Genomic DNA, 23,095 nt, shown 5'->3' on the forward strand with positions numbered 1-23,095 from the left:
TTTTACACGTTTGCCCCAAAAAAATATATTTTATATATTAGATTAATTTAAGAGTTAATTCGTGCTTCCAAACCTAAAAAACTAAAGTAATAATTTAAGAAAGTATAAGAAACTAAATTGATAAAAATATATAAATTAGTCTATAATTTATTACCTTGAGCATGTTCAAAATTTATTGCTGAAAACTAAATTTGCAATTTTATTATGAGTTCCTCATTTACATTTTTAATGCACGTTTGACACTTACTTTCTTTGTTAAAATAATTAATTATACTTATAATCAGTCAGTTAACTGTCTTTTAACTAACATAATTTTTTTTATATCTGTTGTTATTTAATTGAGTATCTCAAGCTATAAATGGTTGGGTTTCTTATTTATTAAGGATATTTTTATAAAAATTCATTAATTTCATATTAGGCCTTAAAAATACCTTATATATTTAAACATCCAAACTAAAAAAAACTTTGTATTTTTTAATAGAAGAAGTATCACTTATTTTAAGATAAGTGGCACAATAGTGATTTATCTTATACTTAAATTCATTTATCCAATAAGTATTTGAATACTTAGTTATATCCATTGAATCATATCAATACTTAAAAATTATTAAAATACATTTTCCTTCAAAAATTTAAAACAACTTTCATTATCAAAACACTCTTCACCTACATTATCCCTTTCAAAAATTTAAGATTTGGTATTTTTTAGTATTATTTGACAAAATATTCCATAGGTATCCAATTAAACTAAATGCTTGTTATCGTGCCACATGTGACTCTTGGTGAAAAAATTTGTGTCACTCATTGAATTCAAATCTAATTTATCTCACAAAATTATTATAGATATATTGTAATCTATTGACAAATTTTACTACATATTTCATCCTTGTTTAACTATATGCAAAATTTTCATATGTTTTATTGTTATTTTTTTTACAAGCAAAACACTAATTTTAAAAAAAAAATTATGTAACATTTTTCCTTAATTGCTCTTCATTAAATGATAGCATTGTTAAATTAGGGGGAAATAAAAGATTGATCACAAATGCATTTTAATCTTAAATTTTTAATTTCAAACATAATCATTAAGATTACCACCCTTCTTAAACTATATAAACTGATCAAATTTTTCTTTTATTTATATAAATGGCCAATAAGTCGATTGATTTAAACAATAAAATGCTATATTTTATAATTTATCACTTAATTTTTTATTTTATTATATAACTAATTATCATATACATATACAAAATATGAGTAGTCCCTCCATTAAAAAATATAAGGCATCATCACCCAATAAAATAGTTACTTACTTTCAAACTAATTATATTTTTTCATATTCACCGCTATTAAATACCTTATAATAAATATAAATCATTATCAATAGAAGCATTTTTTTAAAAAAGTAATAATTACACCTTAAAAGATTAAAAATGAATTATATTTTTAAACATATAATTTTTTAAAAAATATTTTATATTTTTTAATAGAGACATTGATAAATAACAAGTCCCCTAACTTTACCCAATACAAGCTTCCTATTCACAAACATTTTTTTTACTTTGGCCCCCACATTTCTTTTTTTGGTTATGGGTATAAACTTTTAATATAAAAAGATTGAATTAAAAAAAATAAAGAACCACATCAAAAAACTTGACAAAAAACTTATTCATAAATAAAAATTAGTATAAAATGAATTATTATTAAAATAAAAATAAAAACTTATTTTTCTCAAATAAAATTTATTATTAATCTTAAATTTTTTGCCAGAGTGTGATTCTCTTAGAAAAAATGAGCATGGTTACTGTTTGAATGACTGTAGATGAACAGTATCAGAAACAAACTTTACATACAGTGGCGTGTATATATATGGACTGGATAAATGGGTGTACTATTTATTCTTTTTTGAATATTGCAACTTGTGATATTACCATATTGATTATATAAGCATTATAAAAACTATGCAAAAATCAGATTTTTCATTGCACAGCACACATTAGGCGCCGTAAAGAATAATTAAAAAAGAAGAAACATTGGATCTACATATCATTAAACTTAGTCGAAATTAACGTTCAGTTAATTCCGATAATACATTCTCATTTTTAAGTAACTCGTAACAGCTTATAAGCTATACTACAAAAAAAATCTTATGTTTGAACAATTGTTTAAATATACTAATAAATAGTAATACAATTCTCGTACCTTTTAAACGAACGATTTAAATTACGATGGTAAAAAAAATAACGATTTAAATTGCAAACGCAAAGTCTTGTCCACAAGTTTGTTATTACAAATCTACGTAGTTACTTACCAGATGGAATCCGCAAGTGGGAATTTAAATGAGCTCCTTGTCCCTGCAAAGTAATTATTATGCTCACTAAGCTTTCAGTCGTACATCTTATATTAGAAAAAAACTTGACACACTCCACACATACACCTTTTTGTAACTAAATATTAATATTAACCAGCGTGTGCGTGAGCGTGTGTTTTGCAGACTGAATCAATCTAAAATTTTCCAAATTATTTGAAGGATAAGCAAGTTATTAAACGCACAAGCGGCGAGACCCAGAAAACTCATGTGAAACAGCATAATGATACATTCCATTGCTTTCAGAGAAAATTATGAGAAGCTCAAATCCAATGCCCGATATTGTACAAGATGATGTCACAATTAAGGAACATAAACTTCCTAAAGATTGCCTACATCTGGACAAGCACATAATTTTAATTTGACAAAATAAGACTTCAACCATGAATTCTGCTTGCTTTGATCCAAATCTTCCACAATCAGATTGTACCTTACCTCTAATCATATGTATCACTCCATCTGCACCAAAAAGCCATTCATACGAAAATTGTCAGTGAAAAAACAGATCCAGCAGATGCAGTTGTTGAAATCATCCCGACATGGATAATTACTCTGTTTGCATCAACCAGATAAAGTCGCTGACAAACCATCTATTTCATAATGTTGAACCAGAATTTAACTGAGACCAGAGACCCAACACTAAGAAGAATACAAAAGTCAATGCTATAAATGCAATACTACGGAACTCACACACTAACCGGATGAGAAAATTCCCTTGCAAAACTGATAAGCATAATATCCCATATCTTACGCTATGAATGCAACATAAATATATCTCAAAATTAAATAAACTGGATTTTTTTTTTTTTTTGGTTATCATGGCATTCTACTGTTTTCTAACCAAGAGCTGGAGATAAGGACTCAATCAGTTCATAGAATTGAATAAAACAAACAGTCTCAGAATCGGAAGGAAAACCTTTTGGCGTTTAGGATTCGGAGGGCTTGGCTCAGAATCACTTCGTCTGCGTGATGTCCCCCCCTGCAAACCATCCACTCGTCAGCTTCTTGTCATTTTCCATTTATTTCAAGAAATTCAAGCATAATAACCATCATGACCATTACCACTTTCCATTCTTTCCCCGCCCCCATGAGGCTTTTTTTTTTTTTGGTGGGCGGGGTGTTTGGACGAGCGACACATGAATTAGGTTCTAACCATTGAGATATCCAAACTGAGCGTAGAAGTCCGGAAGCATATGAGTAAGCCAACAGCATTTGTATTTGACAATATTTAATTAAAGGAACTAACGAAGCATGCTCACCTGGGTGGAAGAATCAGAAGTTGTTTGGTTGTCTGAAGCGTTTTCACCTTGAGGGGTTACATGTGTCCCAGACCCTGCTTGTGATATGAGGGGCATGACCTCGCGGAGTAAGTTAGACAAAAATATTCCTTCCTCACTAGCACTGGGCTCCGAATCAGGAGCACGAGCAGCACCTGTTGATGTTCCAGCATGATCTGAGGTAGGATCAGCTGCTGTTCCTGGTGAACTAGAATCTTCAACATGAATTTCACCACCAGGAAAGAGTGCTCTTATAAACTGAAGTACATTATTGGGTATCTGTCTCTCAGATTCTTGGTTGTTCTGAAGTCCACCAGCCGTCAGAATATTAATGTTCACCCTGCGGGTATTAGATGGCTCTTGTCTTAAGCTAGAAGTCAATGAAGATCCTGCAAGGAATGAAAAATTACAGTAAAAGAAGTCAAATATGCCGAAGATATCATGACTTAGTCATATAAGTTGCTGGAATCTATAAGAAGTTATTAAAGTAACTTCTTTAAAATGGCTACAGAATGCAGTAACACATCGACTTCAGCCCTTTTACACTGGGAAAGAAACAATGCTTCTAAAGCATGACCACACTTACCACCTGGAATAAAGTAAATTCACAACAACGCAAAGGGTCTTCTTTCTAAAAGAAATAAACTAGTACCTGCTATTCAGAGTTTTGAGATGTGCACATGCTTTAGAAAATGGACGAGGTAGGATTCTTTGAGAAACCATAATTGATGAATGGCTTCAAAAGTATAATAATGATTGATGCAATTGCATTAATATAGATGAGTGGACACTGAAATTTGCACTGAGATACAGGATTTAGTGTGATAGTACTAAAACAGTAATCAATGAGAATCACATACGAATATACAATAACAGCAAATAACAGTCCTTTTAGGTCACACACTATGCATACAACAGATGACAGGAAATTGATAGAAGATCAAGCTGCAAACTGCAGATATGCAAGGAAAGAATCGTTGCTGAAATGTCAGAAATGCTTATTGTCATGTTACCATTTCTTGCAGGATCATCCATACTTTGCCTTTGCCCAGTGGATTCAGGTGTTGACTGTTGAGCAGCATGAAAACTAGAAGCTTGATGCTGACTGGCAGGTTGAGATCCTGATTCACTATTCCCATTTCCAGAAGGTACGTGCTGAAATCTCCCAATAACAGGATAGTAAAACCCTATAGAATTAGCAGAAGATTCCGAAGGGTTGCGACCTAAGTGGCTAGGTACTGCTGCAACCATGGTTCTTATTGGCACTATCCGTACTCCTGACTCCCCACCAACAGATAAATCCTCTGGAAATCTTGAGCTTGTTTGATTAACAGAAACTTCAACAGGATTTCTTTGTACTGAGGCAGATTGTGCATCCCCATGTTCCTCTCGGTTGACATTAGCTGAGGATGTTGATGTACCTAAAAAACAAAGGAAAATTAGCAAGCAGTTGCTTAAGAACATGATGCACAATAAACTGGCCTAGAACATGGACAATCACCTCGCCGTATTTGAATATCTATACGCCTTGGGTAAAAACTTGAACCAAGCCCGCTACCTAAACCAGAGGGGGGCTGCACAGCTCCAACAGGGGCAGAACCAAAGGCTGCTCCAGGTTGAAAAGGAAGAGGCTGGATACAGACATTTCAATAAGCAAAAGGATAGTCCTTACAGCAAGCAAATGTGTGAAAGAATAGGAAAAGAACAACCTGAACCATGATATGGTTAGGACCAGATGAGGATATAAAAACTGCTGGTCCACCATTAGCGACAGCTTCAGACTGCAAAGCATGTTAGTTAGTGGCACCAACAGGCTAATTATCTGAGGAACAAGGATTGGAAACCAAGCCTACCGGTGTTTGACCCAAACGTAAAGCCATGGTTGTACGACCAAGCTCGAGTAAAAATGCGCCAAGATTATAAAACAGAACTCCAGTCCTCCAAGCCATAGACTGAGTGTTTGACCGCAATAAGGGATCAGTTACATTAGCTTGATTCTCGAGTTGTGTTGAAAGTTGCTGTAAAATTAAACAATGAATCAAAATTTTTCTATTATGAACAACATAACTAAACAACTTTAGCTCATAATCAGACACTTGGGAAAGGAAATCATAATACAACCAGGTAAAAAAAAACATTTTTTCCTATTTTTGTAGTTAAGTGATCAGAACATCCACTAAAAAGGAAAAACCTACAAATAAGCACTCGCCAGCCTGTTCAGTGAACATCCGTCTGGTAGAATGCAAGACTTCTGCCAAGTACGCAGGTGACAAAAGCCCTTCTGATGTAGAACCTGAAGGTGAAGAAGAAATCGATGCTTCATTCCTATGAGCCTCAGCTGCTTGGATACTACTTCCCCCTTCTCTCACTGCCAATAAAAAGGTGTGCAATTATTCTCAAGGAACTAGCACATAGATGGAACCCAACATGCTGTATAAAACCAACACGGCTGACTTACCAATGGCTTCAAACTCATGCCTTAGATGACTCACGTAATGAGACAAGGTTGTCAAAGAATCAGGAATGACCTTCAAAACCAGAAAAATAAATAGTTAAGTAAATGCTTATTTTCTGCTCATCAAAGGGAAAAAAAATATGCTTTACATTCTAAAGAGGGTTAAAGGGAAAGAGAATCTTAAATCAAGAAACAATATCAGAGTTTAGTAAACCAAGAGCTTAAAACATACAGGAGGATATAATGATCCCAAAGAAGAAGCTGCTGCTGGAAGTCCAAATGCATTGCGTGATCTATCAGAGGAATTCCGCAAACCAGCTTGTTCAGTTTGAGGCTGAAATGAATCTGATATGCCACTTGAACCTGATGTTCTCCCAAGCCCTCGGGAATCATGTCCCTTCAGCCATGCAAGTTTTAACATTGATAGAAAACAGAATTAACAAGAGAAGGTGGGAATAAAATGCATCAAAGTGGTAGAGTTCTCCAGATATCTACAGAACTGAAGAGAGGATCTCACAAGCACTGAATACTTTTAAACCATCATAAAGTTCTTAATCTCCTAGACTCACATAACAGTTTGAAAATGGAAAATATTCTTCAAACTATTCTGTCTCTGTCCTTCCTTCCCCTCCAATCCCCTCACAGTCTTTTATCAAAGTCTCTTTTATTGAACATATTCTTTATGTCTCTTACTTTGACCTTACTAAGGCTGAGTTCCAAGTAAACCAGGTGTATATTAGGGAGTGAGGCTTTATTATTTATCATGGATCCCAAAAGCACACGCCATAGTGCTGTGGTGCCAAAAAATGGACAACAAGATGAAGGTTGCAATTACCCTGACATCAATCCCTTCACTGCCACTTGGAAAATTTGAAATTCCAATAGATCCTAGAATAGCAGAAATGATCTGTACAGGAATAAAATACAAGATAAGCCATCAATAGCTCGGTACACAAAATAATGGATCAACATTAACAATATCCCCCCCATGGCCTCAAATACGCCCCTTGCCTCTTCTAATATAAGCTCACCCTATTAACTTCTGGAGGAACTCCATCTCCCTGAACAGGCACATTAAAAGTTTCAATAAAAACGCCAGGAGCTATTTGATTACTGTGACCATTGTTTGTGCTTGAAAGTGGATCAGATGCTGCAACGCCAAATGGTTAGCAGTAAATACGAAATCTTTCCTGTACAAAGGAAAATTTTCTTCTAGGGCAGCCAAATGGCCACAAAACAATTGTAACCAACTAGAGAATTTTGACCGCAGGAAAGAATACTTCAAATGTACCCATATGTATTATGAGATTATAAATTTAATGATAACCTCTTCTTTTAGCAATTAGGTCCAATCATAAGATATAATTACCAAGTAAAATTCTGGCATCAATTATGAAGAATAAAACTGATTGCCTCGTTCAATTCTAGCTGCACATGATATAGACTAGTGTGCTACCAACAATGAGTGGTTTGGTTATTAACTAATTTTCTTAGTGCCAACTTATAACAGTTATGTTACACAATGTTGGATGATGTTAATTTGAGAGAGCTACTTCTGCCATTATGTTACTTTTGCACCTTAAAAGTGACACACGTCACACCGAGTTAAACAAAGTATTGGAAAGTAATTAAAACAGTCTCTATCACTTGAACTAAGCCTCAATGTCCACACACACAGGTACGATTTCTTACGTTAAATTCCAATTTCCAATATTTAAGTGCCATCAACCTTATTTTTACTTTTTTTCTTACAACATTAACCTTACTTACATTAAGGAAAAAGCTCAACTTTGAGCTTCTTGCATAGGCTCAAAGACCCTTTAGTACCTTAGTTTACCTTGCACCTTTATCAAGCAATGACAAGTATAATACAGGGTCAAAATCAAGATGTAAAAGATCATTGCTAATGGGCACGTAACATAAACCCAAAAATAATATGGTCCACAAAGAAAATAGGACCATGCTTTATACTGAATCCTATAAAGGAAAAGCTGTTAACACATTATTAAAACCAAAAAAAGATAATTTACATTATTAAATCATACCTGATTGATTGTGCAAACTTCCAGTTAGATCAGGTTGCCTCACAACCAGATGCAAGGTATGACCATCTTCAACATCTATGCCCATGTCAGGAAAGAAACCAATGTTGAAGGAATGATAACCACATGGTTACAAGGAATAAGTACAGTAAGAAGACTCGTGAATGGAAGCCAGACAAATGTCAGGCATCACAAGTCATGACTTACGAATTCAATTAGCACCAAAGTGTTAATAGCAAGATTGTCATTTGCAAAACTTGAGCCATAAGAGAGGAAGCTTCATAGTTAGTTCATCTGTTAAAAATTAAGATGCTCAATGTTTTCTAAGGATCTACATCCTGCAGGAAAAGAAAAGCCCAAAGTTTCTCACTGTTACTGTGGCATAATTGAGAAGTGTTATGCCGAAAATAGGAATGTTCTATGTTCAACACGTCTACGAGTAATGTTAAAACTATAACTCATTGCTAATTAAATAATTTAGCTTATCATTGAATTCTAGCATAATGATCAGCTGCAAACAATGCACAAAACCTGAAAACCTTCCCTCCTTACCAGCCATCTAGCCCCAAAGAGTTCATGAGCCATTAATTAATAATTACCACAAACACAATATGCTATAACAGCATTAAATGAAAGGAGGAAAGGAGGGGGAGGAGAAATTATCTAATATACCATAGAATTTTGGTGTCAGAACCAATTTTTCCATGCTGCTTATGTTCCAAGACATAAATACAAATAGAGTTGATCTCATAATTCCTTAGATTAACATTGATAAAGAACCACAAAGATAGAGCATATATGAATCCCAGATCTAGTAAGAAAGAAGCCCTCTGAAAAGTTTTCAATCTGCAAATTTTATCAGAAGCCCATAAAACTGGTTAATAACCCATCTAAGGGGAAGAAAACACCCTTGAACAAGCAAGCATTCAGCCCCGGCCACATACAAGAGAGAACATCATAAACTAGACACTGACACAATATTTTGGTCACTTAATTCCTTCCAGATCCCTTAAAACATATGAGACTCCACCAAAGTGGGAGAACAAACCAGGTATTCACCAAGAATACCAAACAGATTATTGCAAGCGTACAATCACAAAAATGGTTCAATATATAGGCTACTGAATTTGAGATGACCTTATGCATGACATGCATACCATGGAAATAGCAAGGTAAGGTCTGAGAAAGAAAACTCCATATTTTTACAATTACATTGTCAACAATCAACATGATATCATACTGTCTTTCTTTTTAAATTCCTTTAACACAAAGAAGATAGGAAAACAGAAGGGATACGGTAGGCAGAAAGGAGTTGATCATCCTTTAGAACTTTTCCTCGGCAAATTAAGCGCTGCCGCTCTGACAACACTCCAGTTACAGAAGCAATCTGTTCCTTCAAAGCAGGAACAGGCATCTGCATAACAGAGAAGACATAGGTGGGGTCAAATGGTTTATCAGCCATATTTTTCAAAAAAAAAATGCAAGATACCATCTTAAAGATGATTAATATAAATTATAGGATTGACGGAAGACTTACATTCATAAAACAAATTTTTAGAATTAGGGTTTAGCAACTTAAAATGAAAAACTACTAAAATGGAGGAAAATTAACAATATGAAGGGTTCAAGTACAAACCTTAATTGACTAAATAACACATGAATGGTTAACGTTCTAGAAATGCAAAATTCTTCAGCAAGAGTTCATAAATTTGAATCTCTGAATAAATTCATTTTTCTGACCACTGAAAACATATTACCTTCTACGGAAGGGGAAGCAAAGTGCAAGACTACAACAAGCATGCTAAAGAAATTCATAACGGGTGAAGATGTATAGCCACCTGTTTATCCACTTTGAGAGTATAAATCTGTGAGTCCAATGTTTTAATCTTTATCTCAATGGTGGCTTCTGAACCTTCAGTATCATTATTGATAGGGATCTTTTCGGCACCGTTACTTGCCATTCCTCACTGACCACAGTGATACCTGAGAAAGGAGGGGAAAATATCAGAAACTCTTGGTGGTCCCTTACTAGTACTTTTTCTTCCATTCCATGACACGGTTTTCTGTAGATTCAGTATGCTCCCACTTGAAAAAGTACACAACACAAAACTCAAAATTTAGCATGCTCTGTAGATTCCAAACTTCAACAAAACTATAAAAGAACCTTACGATGAACCAAGCCTTTGAAAATATTTTAAACAAAGCTGAAATCCTGGATCATCAACCTCATATACAGTATACATGAAATAAAATGCAACATCGATATTCAGTCTAAATGCATATTACATACTAGAATGGATAGAAAAACAGTTATCACCACTTGATATTAGTGTATACAATGCACAAATAAATTACAATAAGCTAACTTGAAAGGACACCTAAGATCTCCAGCCGAACAAGGGTTCAATGCGTTTATTTTAAGCCTAGTTTGTGTGCAGAGTATCCCAAATACAAATTTAAATCCACTTTCATTTAGGAAGAATTTTTAGCAAGAAGCCCAAGAGCCAAGGCTCAGGTGGGGGATCTTGATGTATGGTGGGTTTAATTCCTTAATCACCCCTTCTCCTCCTTGCATAGCCTACAAAGACTTTAAAAAAAATAATGATAAAAGCGTGCAAACTAACTTAAATCATTGAGAAAATAAAGCCATAATGTAGAAATATGGAGATTTTTATTGCACCTGTATGAAATTGGTGATTTTAATGTGTTGGAAGTGGGCCAACTTAACCTAGGCCCATTACCACTTTACCTAGCCTAATGGGATTTACTATTAGCACATTTATTTTATTAGAGATATTTTACAGATTTATAGGGATTCTAGAATCAGAATATTTGTCATTATCTTTCTTAGTTATTAAGGCAGATTTGATGCGATTTTATCAAATCTCCTCCCTTCTATATGTATGATTCAGTCTATCGTATGAGAACACTTTTGGCACTGCAAACTCTCATGGTATTAGAGCAATGCCTCCTATGTCGTATAGGGCAGTGCTAACCGGTCCTAGAGCTTTCACCACCAATGGAGAAATTTTGCCAAACTCCTAGGCGCAAGGTGGAGGCTCAAGCAAGACTGTGAATTAAGGAGGGATTGGTGCGAGTTCTTTTGGGAATTCGCATATGGACTCCTCCTCTTAACTTATCATCCCCATCGACTCAATGAAAATAATTACTTGAAATGGTCCAAAAATGTGTTGATGTTTGTGCAAGGGCATAACAAGGAGCATTACTTGACTGGACATCCGAAGGCACCAAAGATTGGTAATCCTAAATATAAAGCATGGTTCAGAAAACAACATGGTCATGACCTGGTTAGTTCACCCCATGAACAATGCAGTGAGAACTACTCACTTGGCAAAACTGCTCAGGAAATTTGGGAATTAGTAGGCAAACCAACTTTGTTCAAGAAAACATTGCATCTATTTTTCAAGCAAAACGGCTCTTTAAACTAACGCAAAGGAGAAATCAATCACATCATATTACACTTCCTTGATGTGGTTGTGGCTGCATATAGAACTATATGAGGTTCATCAATGGTCATGTCATACTGACGAGGTGCATTACAAAAAGGTAGTTGAATGTGAAAGATGCTACGAATTTCTTCTCAGTCTTCATGATTTGTTTGAGGATCTCAAAAGTCCAATAATGGGTATGAAACCTCTTCCTTCACTCGATAAAGCATTTAATATGATAAAATATGAGGGAAGCCACAAGGCTCTTGTTCAACTTCCTTCTTCTGCTCCTTTACCAACTACTGAATCCTCAGCTATGGTGGCCGAAGCAATCAAGGGGGAGATTTAAAAGATAAGAAGTTTCTTCGTTGTGATCATTGCAACAAGAATGGTCACACTCGAGAGACTTGTTGGCAAATCCATCGTAAACCTACCCACCTGAAGCAAAAGAATAAAGGTGATAGCAAAGGTTTTGCAATTAGTCAAATTGCTAGTGAAGGAAATTCACTAAACAATGAAGAACTTGTTGTGCTCAAACAAATCTTAGAAAGGTGTGCTCAAGAAAAACCAAGTGAGAAACTCTCCCTCAGTTACATTGGATCATGTAGGTACAACTCTATCTACTGCCTTAGTGCTATTACTGGATGTAAAAATATTTGGGTTGTTGATTCTGGTGCTACGAATCACATTATTGGATTCCAATAGTTATTTCTTGAGTTTAGTCCTTATTCTGAGCACATCCGTGTGCAAGTAGCTAATAATAATTAGGCACAAGTTATGGGGTCTAGAATTGTTGTTCTTTCAGAGTCTATTGTGTTGAGGAATGTGTTATATGTACTTGATATTCAGTGTAATTTGCTGTCCATTAAGTGCATGGCCTGTCAATTAAATTGCCTTGCTATCTTTGACAAGTTTCAATGTGTTTTTCAAGATTTAGCCTTGGAGAAGATGATTGGCAATGCTAAGGAACACAATGGACTTTACTACCTAGAAGATAAAGGTCTTTTAGCCAATTCTAGTTCTGTTTCCAATCTTGTTTGTGCTTCAGCTGTTATGTCTCAAGAAGACACTTGTTATGGCATTTTCAATTATGTCACCCTAGTTTTGACTATATGAAAATTTTGTTTCCAAACTCAATGAATAAAGTCAATTTGTATTGTGATATTTGTCAGTTTGCTAAACAAACTTGCAATCCTTATCCTATTTTTAATTATACGCCTACTAAACCTTTCACTCTTGTACACAGTGATGTGTGGGGTCCCTTTAAAATCGAAACTCACTCTAAAACTAAGTAGTTTGTTACTTTTATCGATGATCATACTCCTCTTATGTGGCTGTTTTTAATGAAAGGCAAGTTTGAAGTTGTTGCTCTCTTTAAAAAAATTTTAATTTTGTTAAAAATGAATTTCAGACTTCTAGTAAAATACTTCATAGTGACAATGGAACTGGGCAATTGAAAACAAATTTTTGAACCTTTCTTACTGAAAAAGGGATACACCATCAAATTTCTTGTGTCCATACACTCCAACAAAATGGAGTAGCTGAGAGAAAAAATAGACATCTCTTGGAGGTGGCTAGATCTCTTTTATTTAGTAGCAATGTACCCAATAAGTTTTAGGGAGATGCTGTTCTTACCACTGCCTATCTCATCAATCGTACGCCATCAAAAGTCCTCAAGTTCAGAACTCCTCTCCAAAGTTTTTTAGAGTCTTATCCTCAATCATATCTTATTAATTCTCTTCCAAAACAAGTCTTTGGGTGCACGGCTTTTGTGTTTAATGATGAGGTCGTGAAACTTGATTCTAGATCTATTAAATACCTCTTCTTGGATTATTCCTCGACAAAAAAGGGGTACAAATGTTACTCTCCTGAAAAAAAGGAAGCTCTATGTCACTATGAACGTTAAATTTGTTGAAATACTACCATTCTATCCCAAATTACCCATTCAGGGGGCGAATGATATTGAATGGTTAATTTATGCCACTACAACTGACCACTTAAGTAATCAATCCACTTGCATCACTAATATCAGACCTTACACATCACTTGACAGCCCTATCAAGCCCAATTGTAAACCTGTTTGTGCAAGTCCTGACATCAGAGTACCTAATCCTGACCTTATTGCACCAACTTCTGAAGCTGAAACCCCATGTGATCACCATACCAGTCAAGAACAGCCTTCTACTAACTCTCACGAATCTGTGTTTGACTCTATTATGGATGAAACAAGGGAAAATCAGCCTGGACAGCTCACACACACCGAAGGTTCCATTGATGTTCCAAGGCAAAGTCATAATTCACAACTTGAGGTTAATCCTGAAGATTTTCAGTGGCCTATTGCTCTTAGAAGTACAACTTGTTGACATGTCCCATGGGAAGTCAGTTGTAGGCAGTAAATGGGTCTTTACTAAGAAGTACAACTTGAATGGGAGTTTAAATAAATATAAAGTATCGCTAGCTGCTAAAGGTTTTACCCAAACCTATGGCATTGACTATCAAGAGACATTTGCACCTGTGGCTCAGTTTAACACTATTAATGTTTTGCTAACTCTAGCCACAAATTTAGATTGGCCACTACATCAACTACATGTTAAGGATGCCTTCCGAAATGAAGACTTGGAAGAGGAAGTGTACATGGAAACACCCATGGGTTTGAGAGGACCCAAGAATGCAAACAAAATCCGCAAGTTGCGTAAGTCCTTGTATAGACTGAAGCAATAACCTAGAGCTTGGTTTGAAAAATTCACATGTGTTGTCAAAGGATTTGGTTATAACCAGTGCCAAGCAAATCATGCTTTATTTGTAAAGAGGTCTGGTCAAAAAATTGTTCTACTAATTGTCTATGTAGATGATATTGTGCCAACAGGTATTGACACTAAAGAACTTGACAAATGAATAAGAAACTTGCTACCCAATACGAGGTTAAAGATCTCGGCTATCTTAGGTATTTTCTTGTGTTTGAGGTAGCTCGGTCATCTAAGGGCATCAATGTCACAAAGAAAATACACGCTGGACCTTCTTAAGAAGACTAATATGATGGGTTCTAGACCTACAGATACTCCAATGGAGCTTAATTGCAACCTGAAAGTAAAACCTGATGGGAAATCAATCAATAAGGAGAGGTACCAAAAAATTGGTAGGAAAGTTAATTTATTTATCTCATACCCAACCAGATATGTCCTTTGCTGTTAGGGTTGTAAGTCAATTTGCCAGCAATCATAGAAGGACTATATGAAAGCTATCTATCGTATTCTCAGATACCTCAAGACAACTCCAAGGAAGGGATTATTCTTTTCTAAAGGAGACAGAAAGAGTGTAGAAATCTACACAGGTGAAAACAAGAGAACACCCGACACTAAAAATGAAACAAATGTAGAAGTTTATAATGATGCTGATTGGGAGGTTCCATTCGCAATAGGCACTCTATTACATGGTATTGCACCTTTGTGTGTGGTAATCTTGTGGTTTAGAGAAGTAAGAAACAACCAGTTGTATCCAAAAGCTCAGTAGAATGTGAATATAAGGCCTTACCACCTTAGCCCTTGGAATTTGTGAAGGTATATGGGTTGTACAATTACTCAAAGAGCTCAACATAGAACCACATACTCCAATTAAAATGTGGTGTAACAACATGGCTGCCTTGAAGATTGCCAACAATCCAGTTCAACATGATCGTACAAAACATGTGAAAATTGCTAGCCATTTCATTAAAGAGAAAATAGAAGCTAAAGTCATAGATCTCTCCTACATTCAATCAGGAAAGCAAGTTGTAGATGTGATAACCAAGCCTCTTGTGCGAAACAAGTTTGATAAACTAATGGGCAAGCTGGGAATGATCAACATCTTTTCGCCAGCTTGAGGGGGAGCATTGGAAGTGGGCCAACTTAACCTAGGCCCATTGCCACTTTACCTGGCCGTAATAGGATTTATTGTTAGAACATTTATTTTATTAGAGATATTTTACACATTTAAAGGGATTTTAAAATCAAAATATTTGTGATTATCTTTCTTAGTTATTAGGGCAAATTTGAAGTGATTTTATCAAATCTCCTCCCTTCTATATGTATGCTTTGGTCTATCATATGAGAATATTTTTGGCACTGAAAACTCTCATAATGATATAATGGCCAAAAGAAAACCGCAACAAATTAAATCTTAATTGCTTCAAATGAAAATGCAAGCAATAGAATGCAACATAAACAGAATCTTGAGATGAAACCCAAAAGTACGCTTAGCCCCAAACAAAGAAAGCAAAAAATGATTATGCATTCCCAAAGTTCACAAAAGGGATACTGTTATAGGAACTATGTATGATTTGGAACAAGACCCCAAATAACAACTTTGGCTCATTTACACTCTCAAAATATCTTATGTTGACAGCATTAATAAAACCCTGGTAAGCATCTCTTCCTGTTTGTGTAATTAATGGTTACCGACAACCCAGAATGCCAAAGTAACTGACACCAGCCACAAGAAAAGACCATAATTCGACAAAACACAGCATTCACTGTCTTGTTTTGCTAGTGTTCAAGTCTATGGTGCAATAATAAGAGGCTGCAATTAAACAGGCGAAGACTTTCAGGCCGAACAAAGGCAAGCAAGTAACTACAATACAAATTAATCAATTAGATTTCTCTTTATATTCCATTGTAATGTTTACATGTTTCTAAACATTGTATGGAAGAATTTTTAGTGTGTACTCTGCGTCTATCAGCAAATGTGGCCTATGGTTTTTCAATTAAGTTCTGAACATCTTTTCAACATTGTTTGTAGTATTCCCGTCCTCTTGAACATCTATTACAATTGAAGTGACCAAATTCACAGAAAATCGAATAAATAAAATTGCACGAACTTGTAAATATAACACATTTACTCAGCATGCATTGATCTATATATTTAAAAAAAGAAAAAAGTTGGTGCAACCACCGATGCTGATTAACTAATACCAAATTAAAAGTGAAAGCAGAAAACTCAATTACAATACCTAAACCCTTAATCGGAAGAAGACAATTCAAACAAGCTAACCACCAGCAAAACTCAAGCAGAATGATAATTGATAGCCCATATAGGGCATATATCAAGGGTTACACGAAAATCAATCGCGAAGCAAGCAGTCAAAGGCCAAAGTACCGAAAAACTTAATGGCTACCTAGAAGGAAAAGAAAAGATATCCTGAACAAAAACAGACAGCGGTATCGCAGCGAGGTGGAGTGAAAGTGGGCAACGGATTGGAGAGAGAGCGAGAAGCTTTACCTTGGCGCTTCACTGCAGGGCTCGTGGAGAGATTTTCACCTGAGGGTCCAAAGGGAATGGGCGCATCAAGCCCCGCAAAAGCGCAGACGGTTTTAATATGCAATGTTACCGGACGACGCTAAGATTATACAGAAACCTCCCTCACATTCCACTTTCCACAATTTTGTAATTCACAGTCACACACTCATACCTCAAAAAAAAAAAAAAAAAATTAATTATTTAATCTTTATAATTTTAATCTAATTATAACTTAATTTTTAAATTTCAACTCGTAACTTAGTTCCTAAAATTTTGACTCAGTTGTAAATCAATTCCTAAACTTTATCTCTTACAATTTAGTTTTCAAAATTTTAACCTCTTAAATATTGGTCCCTATATTTTAAAAAATAAAATTATAAAAATTAAAAATATTTTAAAATTTATTACTAATATCTTAAATTATTAAGCTATTTTAATATTTATATATTAAAATTTTAAAATATTTTTAATTTTTATAATTTTATTTTTTAAAATATAGGAATCAATATCTAATAAATTGAAATTTCAAGGATTAAATTGTAAGAGGCAAAGTTCAAGGACTGATTTACAATCGAATTAAAATTTCAGGAACTGAGTTATAATGAGTCAAAGTTTAAAAATTGAATTACAACTAGGTCAAAACTACAAGAATTAAATAATTAATTTTCTCAAAAAATTTTAATGCATTTGCCCAAATCGCCATCATTTTTTTTCTTCTTTCCTGAATTATCGCTCATCAATATGTTAATATAGGGCAAATTTTAAAAATCTTCTTAATCCTAAATACAGGATAAAATTAACATTAGTAATTATTTTTTTTCATAGTACTCTTTATCTATTTATTTTAATTTAAATTCCTAAATAATAATTCAATATGGTTATTAATTACAAAAAATAACAACAAGATTGAAAAGTTACATATTTTAGAATAATTTTAAGGGTATAACTAGTATCTTTTAATAAACACAAAGTTAATTAAGTTTACCTTACTCCCTCTATTCAAAAATATAAAATATTTTTAATTAAATATCACTATCAAAGAAAGTAATTAATTATCTTTAAACTAAGACCATATTTTCATATTATCTCTATTTAATATGATATTTTACTTTAAAATAAATATAAAATGATCTATTTATTAAGAATGCTTTTATAAAAAAATATATTAATTATACATTGAAACAGTAAAAAAAAAACCTCACATTTTTTAACATAGAATTTCTCAAAAAATATCTTACATTTTTTAATGAAGAAGTATATCAAAGGACCAAGTGGAGTATTAAAAACCAAACCAATTCTGAAGTATTAAATACCCTACAATAAATATAAATTTATTCATTAATAGGGACACTTTTGAAAAAAAACAATGATTACACTTTGAAAGATTAAAAATATCTTATATTTTTTAATATCCAACTTCTTAAAAAATGTCTTATATTTTTTGACGGAGTGAGCAATAAATTAATAATTATGAGTAGGGTTGCACAAAGGACTAACCTCAGGACTTTGGTTTAACTTGAAATCTGGTCCTTTTTATGAAAAAGACTGAGTTAAGCAACTCGTGATCTAGTCTCGTCTCAGTATAACCCGAAGCCAAACAGGACTAGACTAGTCCGGTAGAACTAGGAGACTAGTCTTGGTCTTGTCCAGTATGTCACTTTCTTTTTCTTTTTCATACATAAGAGGTAGCAATTTATTTCAACATAATAAACTCAATTAACATAATAAAATTACTTATAGTCATATAAAATTTAGCACAACAATAGCAGTTATAAATTTACAACAATCTCCAACAACAAAAAAAAGTATTTCGGTTACAACACAAATTATTGAAATTAAACAACCTTCAACAATATTAAACAACATTCAATATATCTAAAGTTCATTACATCAAGCCAACAACAAATTTCAATAATAAAAGGAAAAGGCTGAGGTTGGTCAATGCTATAATTTTGCTTCATATCCATAACTTCACAAGTTTAAAATACAAAAAATATTAATTATTATTATAAATTAACTTATTGTAATAATAATTAATACATTAATTATAATTATATTAAATAAATTTATAGGACTAGACCGAACTAAGTGATCCATATGTTTAGTCTCTTATTTAATACAACCCGAAGAAAGAGTATAGTCTTTTTTATTCTGAAAGACTAACTTTTATTTAGATCGGATAGGATCAAGTTTGTCTTTAGTTGAAACGGATCACATTGAATTAGAAAACTTTTGTATAGCTCTAATTATGAGTGTGAGATTGGGTTTGTGTGCACATTTTGAGTAGGCACAAGTGATGGCACTGGAGGAGGAAGAGACTCTTGAATCTTGATGGTCTGCATGTTCTGCACTCTTCGCAAAAGCTTCCATGCTTTGGGCTCGTGGACATAGCCTTCAAACCAGCTTTTCTTTTTGGAGCATTCGAACCCTTTAGCCGTTTGTCAGCTTTTTAGACATTTGCGTGCGTGCGGGTGATGGAGACAGTGGTGGCTAGCTAGAAAAGCACGTACGAGCACATACAAACGCATATATATTGAGGGATTTTATTAAAAACCAGCGCAATAACGTAAATGTAGAGAGGCTGTCCTCCAAATTGTCGTCCACTCAAGCCTGTCCATACCCGTGCTACCCCACCCATCCATGGAACTGCTGTTCAGGTCAACTTCACCTCAACTGAATGAACGGACGTTACTACATTCAAACCTTTCATTTCTATCTCTTTTTGGACTAGTTATCTTTTTAAATAATTCAAAGATCTTTTTATAAATCAGAGGCAGAATTTGTGGGAAGCATTTATTACAGGATTAGGAGTGATTTTTATCTTTGAACTCTACACAAAAATTTTACAAATATTTTTAAATTTAATTATGTATCCCTTAACTTTAAAAATTTTTTTATTCTTATCCTGCCGATTCGTTTTCTCATCGTTAGTAACCTCCACAACATAGTTTTACACATTCACATCTCCAAAATATATATATATATATATCAGCTATATCACAGACCAAAAAGATATTCTATCCTCCTAAGGAGGACTTGAGATTCTGAAGTCACTCAGCAGATATGCTTCTTCTGACTCTCGACCTCTCAACCACCAGTGGTGGTGGTGGTTCTGAGTGAAAACACACAATCACAACTGTTAAATTATCTGTTGAATCTCTGTTTATGGCTTCCTCCACCATCTCTTTACAGCATAGTCTCACATCATTGTGTTCTCGAAGCCTCCTCCTTGCAAAATCTACAGCATTTTGGTTGCTGAAAACATCCCAGATTCCATCACTTCCAATTATCAAAAACTCATCTTCTTTGGTCAGTGTGATTCGTTTGAGTTCTGGCTCAGCAGTCAAGGGTCCTCCTCTTTCGCTCATTTCCTTCAAGCCCTCGAGATCCCAGTCGCCTATCGCCCGTGTGACACCTAACTGGCCATTCAGATAACCGTCACGGATGAATCCTCCGAGGGACTCAACTCTCTTCCTCTCTTTCATGCATAATGGCTTATGATCTTTGGACATTTCTATTGCCCTTCCACGTCTGGACAAAACAGCCCTGCAGTCTCCAGCATTGGCCACAAGCAAAGAGCTGTACAAAACAACGATCTACGTATTCAAAACCCCGATATTAAAAATCTAGTTACAACAGTTAGACAATATAATATTATATCATTGGACACCTGTCCCTTTGCTTTTATATCATGTAAGCACAGTCCACAAACATGGGATGGAAATTTACGCCGTGTTTTGAGAGGGCAAGAAGAATGGAGACAGGTGCTTACCTCCCAAAAATAATCGCAGTTAATGCAGTCGTACCAGAAGACAAGGAAGACCCAAGAGAGCATGTCTCTGCAAATTCAGCATCTGTCCGTAAAAATGACCTAGTGACCACCTTCTCTAGTTCCACAGGAAAATCAGCATCCTCAATAATAACTCTTGGAAGCTGATCGCGGACAAACACTGCAGCACTCTTCCCTCCATGTCCGTCAAATACCTGTGCATCAAACCATTTTCAATTTACATGCTGAAATCTCAATAAACGAATGCATATCCTCCTTCATTTAAGTTGAACATTCTTCATTTTACATCCTTGTAAAAGCTGCTATATAAAATAAATTAATCGTTTCCATTCCAGAAGCATGGACTAACTCCTTAATTTGGTGCTCTTAATTTAGTACCCTGATAATGTTTTCTCACATTTTCATCCCTCCATCTTTTAAAAGCACAGGTGGAACTTGTCAATTTTGTCCTATAATGAAGGAAAATAATTGGAAAATTAATTATCAAGGGACTAAATTGAGAGAGAGTTACACTTTGGAAAACCAAATTGACAATTTAATAATCTTTCAGGGAAAAATATAGTAATTTACTTCATAAAGCTTCCTTACGTATATTGATATTATGAAACAGGCACAAATCATTTCATCACTCCATACTTAAGAATGGCTGTGCAACTACAACTCCAGAGATTATAAATTTCTAATAGCATTGGATAAGAAGTCAAGAACATTCAGTAGCTTTCAACCTAACACTAAATTTAAGGTCACTGATCACACATTAAACATTTCTTCTTGATAAAAATTTAACATGAAGATACCGTTTGACAACACAATACTCCATTATTGATTACTTAAAAAGTCCTTCACATGTCATAATTCAAGCAAGAAATCTGTTTTTGCTTGCCAGTCCCATATTTAGTGATAGATAAAGGATTGTTGAAACGTATATGTATGCTATCAAAACCAGGACATTAGCAGAAGAGTTAAAATTGAAGTTCATGACCATAACATAGGTTAGATGGCTTACCCCATAAAAGGAAACAACTTCCTCGCTGACTACATCATAACCAAACTTCTCTCCCAAGTCTCCAATGCAGATGTGAGTATCTTCCATATAAGGGCGAGCTCCGATATATGACCACTCTCCAGATCGCAGAGGAGGGAGAAAGTTCACCTGGTTCTGTTCTGCAATCATTGTGTCCTCACTTATGCTTTCCAGCTGAAAATCAGTTTGTATCAATCATCTCAGGAAAGGTATAATTATAAAGAACACCAACAAATTATGCCATCATTAAGAATCAATAACACATCCAACAACCAATGTCTGTCCGAAAGTTGTTAGCTTTGTGGTCTATGGTTTTTCAATTAAGTTCTGAACATCTTTTCAACATTGTTTGTAGTATTCCCGTCCTTTTGAACATCTATTACAATTGAAGTGACCAAATTCACGGAAAAACGAATAAATAAAATTGCACGAACTTGCAAATATAACACATTTACTTAGCATGCATTGATCTATATATTGAAAAAAAAAAAAAAGAGTTGGTGCGACCACCGATGCTGATTAACTAATACCAAATTAAAAGTGAAAGCAGAAAACTCAATTACAATACCTAAACCCTTAATCGGAAGAAGACAATTCAAACAAGCCAACCACCAGCAAAACTCAAGCAGAATGATAATTGATAGCCCATATAGGGCATATATGAAGGGGTTACACGAGAAATCAATCGCGAAGCAAGCAGTCAAAGGCCAAAGTACCGAAAAACTTAATGGCTACCTAGAAGGAAAAGAAAAGATATCCTGAACAAAAACAGACAGCGGTATCGCAGCGAGGTGGAGTGAAAGTGGGCAACGGATTGGAGAGAGAGCGAGAAGCTTTACCTTGGCGCTTCACTGCAGGGCTCGGGGAGAGATTTTCACCTCATGGTCAAGCCCCGCAAAAGCGCAGATGGTTTAATATGCAATGTTACGAGACGGCGCTGAGATCATACACACACCTCCCTCACATTCCACTTTCCACAATTTTGTAATTTACAGTCACGCGTTCATACCTCAAAAAAATTTAAAAAAATTAATTATTTAATTTTTATAATTTTAATTTAATTATAATCAGTTTTTAAATTTTAATTCATTATAACTTAATTTTTAAAATTTTAACTTAATTGTAAATTAATTTTTAAATTTTATCTTTTATAATTTAGTCCCTAAAATTTTAACATCTTAAATATCGATTATTGTATTTTAAAAAATAAAATTATAAAGATTAAAAATATTTTTAAATGTATTACTAATATCTTAAATTACTAAACCCTTTTAATATTTATAAATATTAAAATTTTAAAATATTTTTTTATAATTTTATTTTTTAAAATATATGGATCAATATTTAAAAGTTAAAATTTCAAGAATTAAATTACAAGAGATAAATTTAGGAATTAATTTACAATCAAGTCAAAACTTC

The 23,095-nt window shown here is 34.2% G+C and overlaps 2 protein-coding genes across 3 annotated transcripts; both read right to left on the bottom strand.

The window, feature by feature from the left end:
• Nucleotides 1–2,582: 2,582 nt before the first annotated feature.
• On the bottom strand, nucleotides 2,583–16,980 carry LOC129320095 (ubiquitin-like domain-containing protein CIP73). 2 transcript variants are annotated; one of them, XM_054965277.1, is made up of 16 exons: nucleotides 16,845–16,980; nucleotides 9,981–10,125; nucleotides 9,439–9,556; nucleotides 8,146–8,220; nucleotides 7,132–7,250; nucleotides 6,936–7,007; nucleotides 6,333–6,497; nucleotides 6,104–6,173; nucleotides 5,841–6,013; nucleotides 5,499–5,663; nucleotides 5,355–5,426; nucleotides 5,147–5,276; nucleotides 4,659–5,066; nucleotides 3,628–4,034; nucleotides 3,285–3,347; nucleotides 2,583–2,827 (listed from the first exon to the last, which is right to left on the bottom strand). In XM_054965277.1, exons 2-16 carry the CDS (start codon nucleotides 10,101–10,103, stop codon nucleotides 2,819–2,821), a joined length of 2,169 nt encoding a protein of 722 aa, XP_054821252.1. In that variant the 5' UTR covers nucleotides 10,104–10,125; nucleotides 16,845–16,980; the 3' UTR covers nucleotides 2,583–2,818. The 2 variants fall into 2 exon arrangements, with proteins under 2 accessions (XP_054821252.1, XP_054821253.1); XM_054965278.1 differs by lacking the exon at nucleotides 16,845–16,980 and adding an exon at nucleotides 16,741–16,764.
• Nucleotides 16,981–19,793: 2,813 nt separating this feature from the next.
• LOC129320097 (probable protein phosphatase 2C 27) lies at nucleotides 19,794–22,642 on the bottom strand. The gene is made up of 4 exons (XM_054965283.1): nucleotides 22,516–22,642; nucleotides 21,659–21,850; nucleotides 20,635–20,846; nucleotides 19,794–20,441 (listed from the first exon to the last, which is right to left on the bottom strand). Exons 2-4 carry the CDS (start codon nucleotides 21,824–21,826, stop codon nucleotides 19,913–19,915), a joined length of 909 nt encoding a protein of 302 aa, XP_054821258.1. The 5' UTR covers nucleotides 21,827–21,850; nucleotides 22,516–22,642; the 3' UTR covers nucleotides 19,794–19,912.
• Between the last annotated feature and the right edge of the window lie 453 nt (nucleotides 22,643–23,095).

This window comes from Prosopis cineraria, unplaced genomic scaffold (assembly GCF_029017545.1).
Source record: "Prosopis cineraria cultivar Desert tree isolate PC_DT_omini unplaced genomic scaffold, ASM2901754v1 PC9, whole genome shotgun sequence".
Taxonomy (NCBI): Eukaryota; Viridiplantae; Streptophyta; class Magnoliopsida; order Fabales; family Fabaceae; genus Prosopis; species Prosopis cineraria.

Bases quoted from the DNA above. Each gene is read 5' to 3' on its own strand.
- LOC129320095 (XM_054965277.1), bottom strand. From the start codon at position 10,103: ATGGCAAGTAACGGTGCCGAAAAGATCCCTATCAATAATGATACTGAA. The intron at 9,557-9,980 runs GTGGCTATACAT...TCTGTTATGCAG, and splicing joins CTCTCAAAGTGGATAAACAG to ATGCCTGTTCCTGCTTTGAA. The intron at 8,221-9,438 runs GTATCCCTTCTG...ACATGGGCATAG, and splicing joins TCAACTCCTTTCTGCCTACC to ATGTTGAAGATGGTCATACC.
- LOC129320097 (XM_054965283.1), bottom strand. From the start codon at position 21,826: ATGATTGCAGAACAGAACCAGGTGAACTTTCTCCCTCCTCTGCGATCT. The intron at 20,847-21,658 runs GTAAGCCATCTA...TTTGATGCACAG, and splicing joins AAGTTGTTTCCTTTTATGGG to GTATTTGACGGACATGGAGG. The intron at 20,442-20,634 runs GTAAGCACCTGT...TGTTTTGTACAG, and splicing joins ACTGCGATTATTTTTGGGAG to CTCTTTGCTTGTGGCCAATG.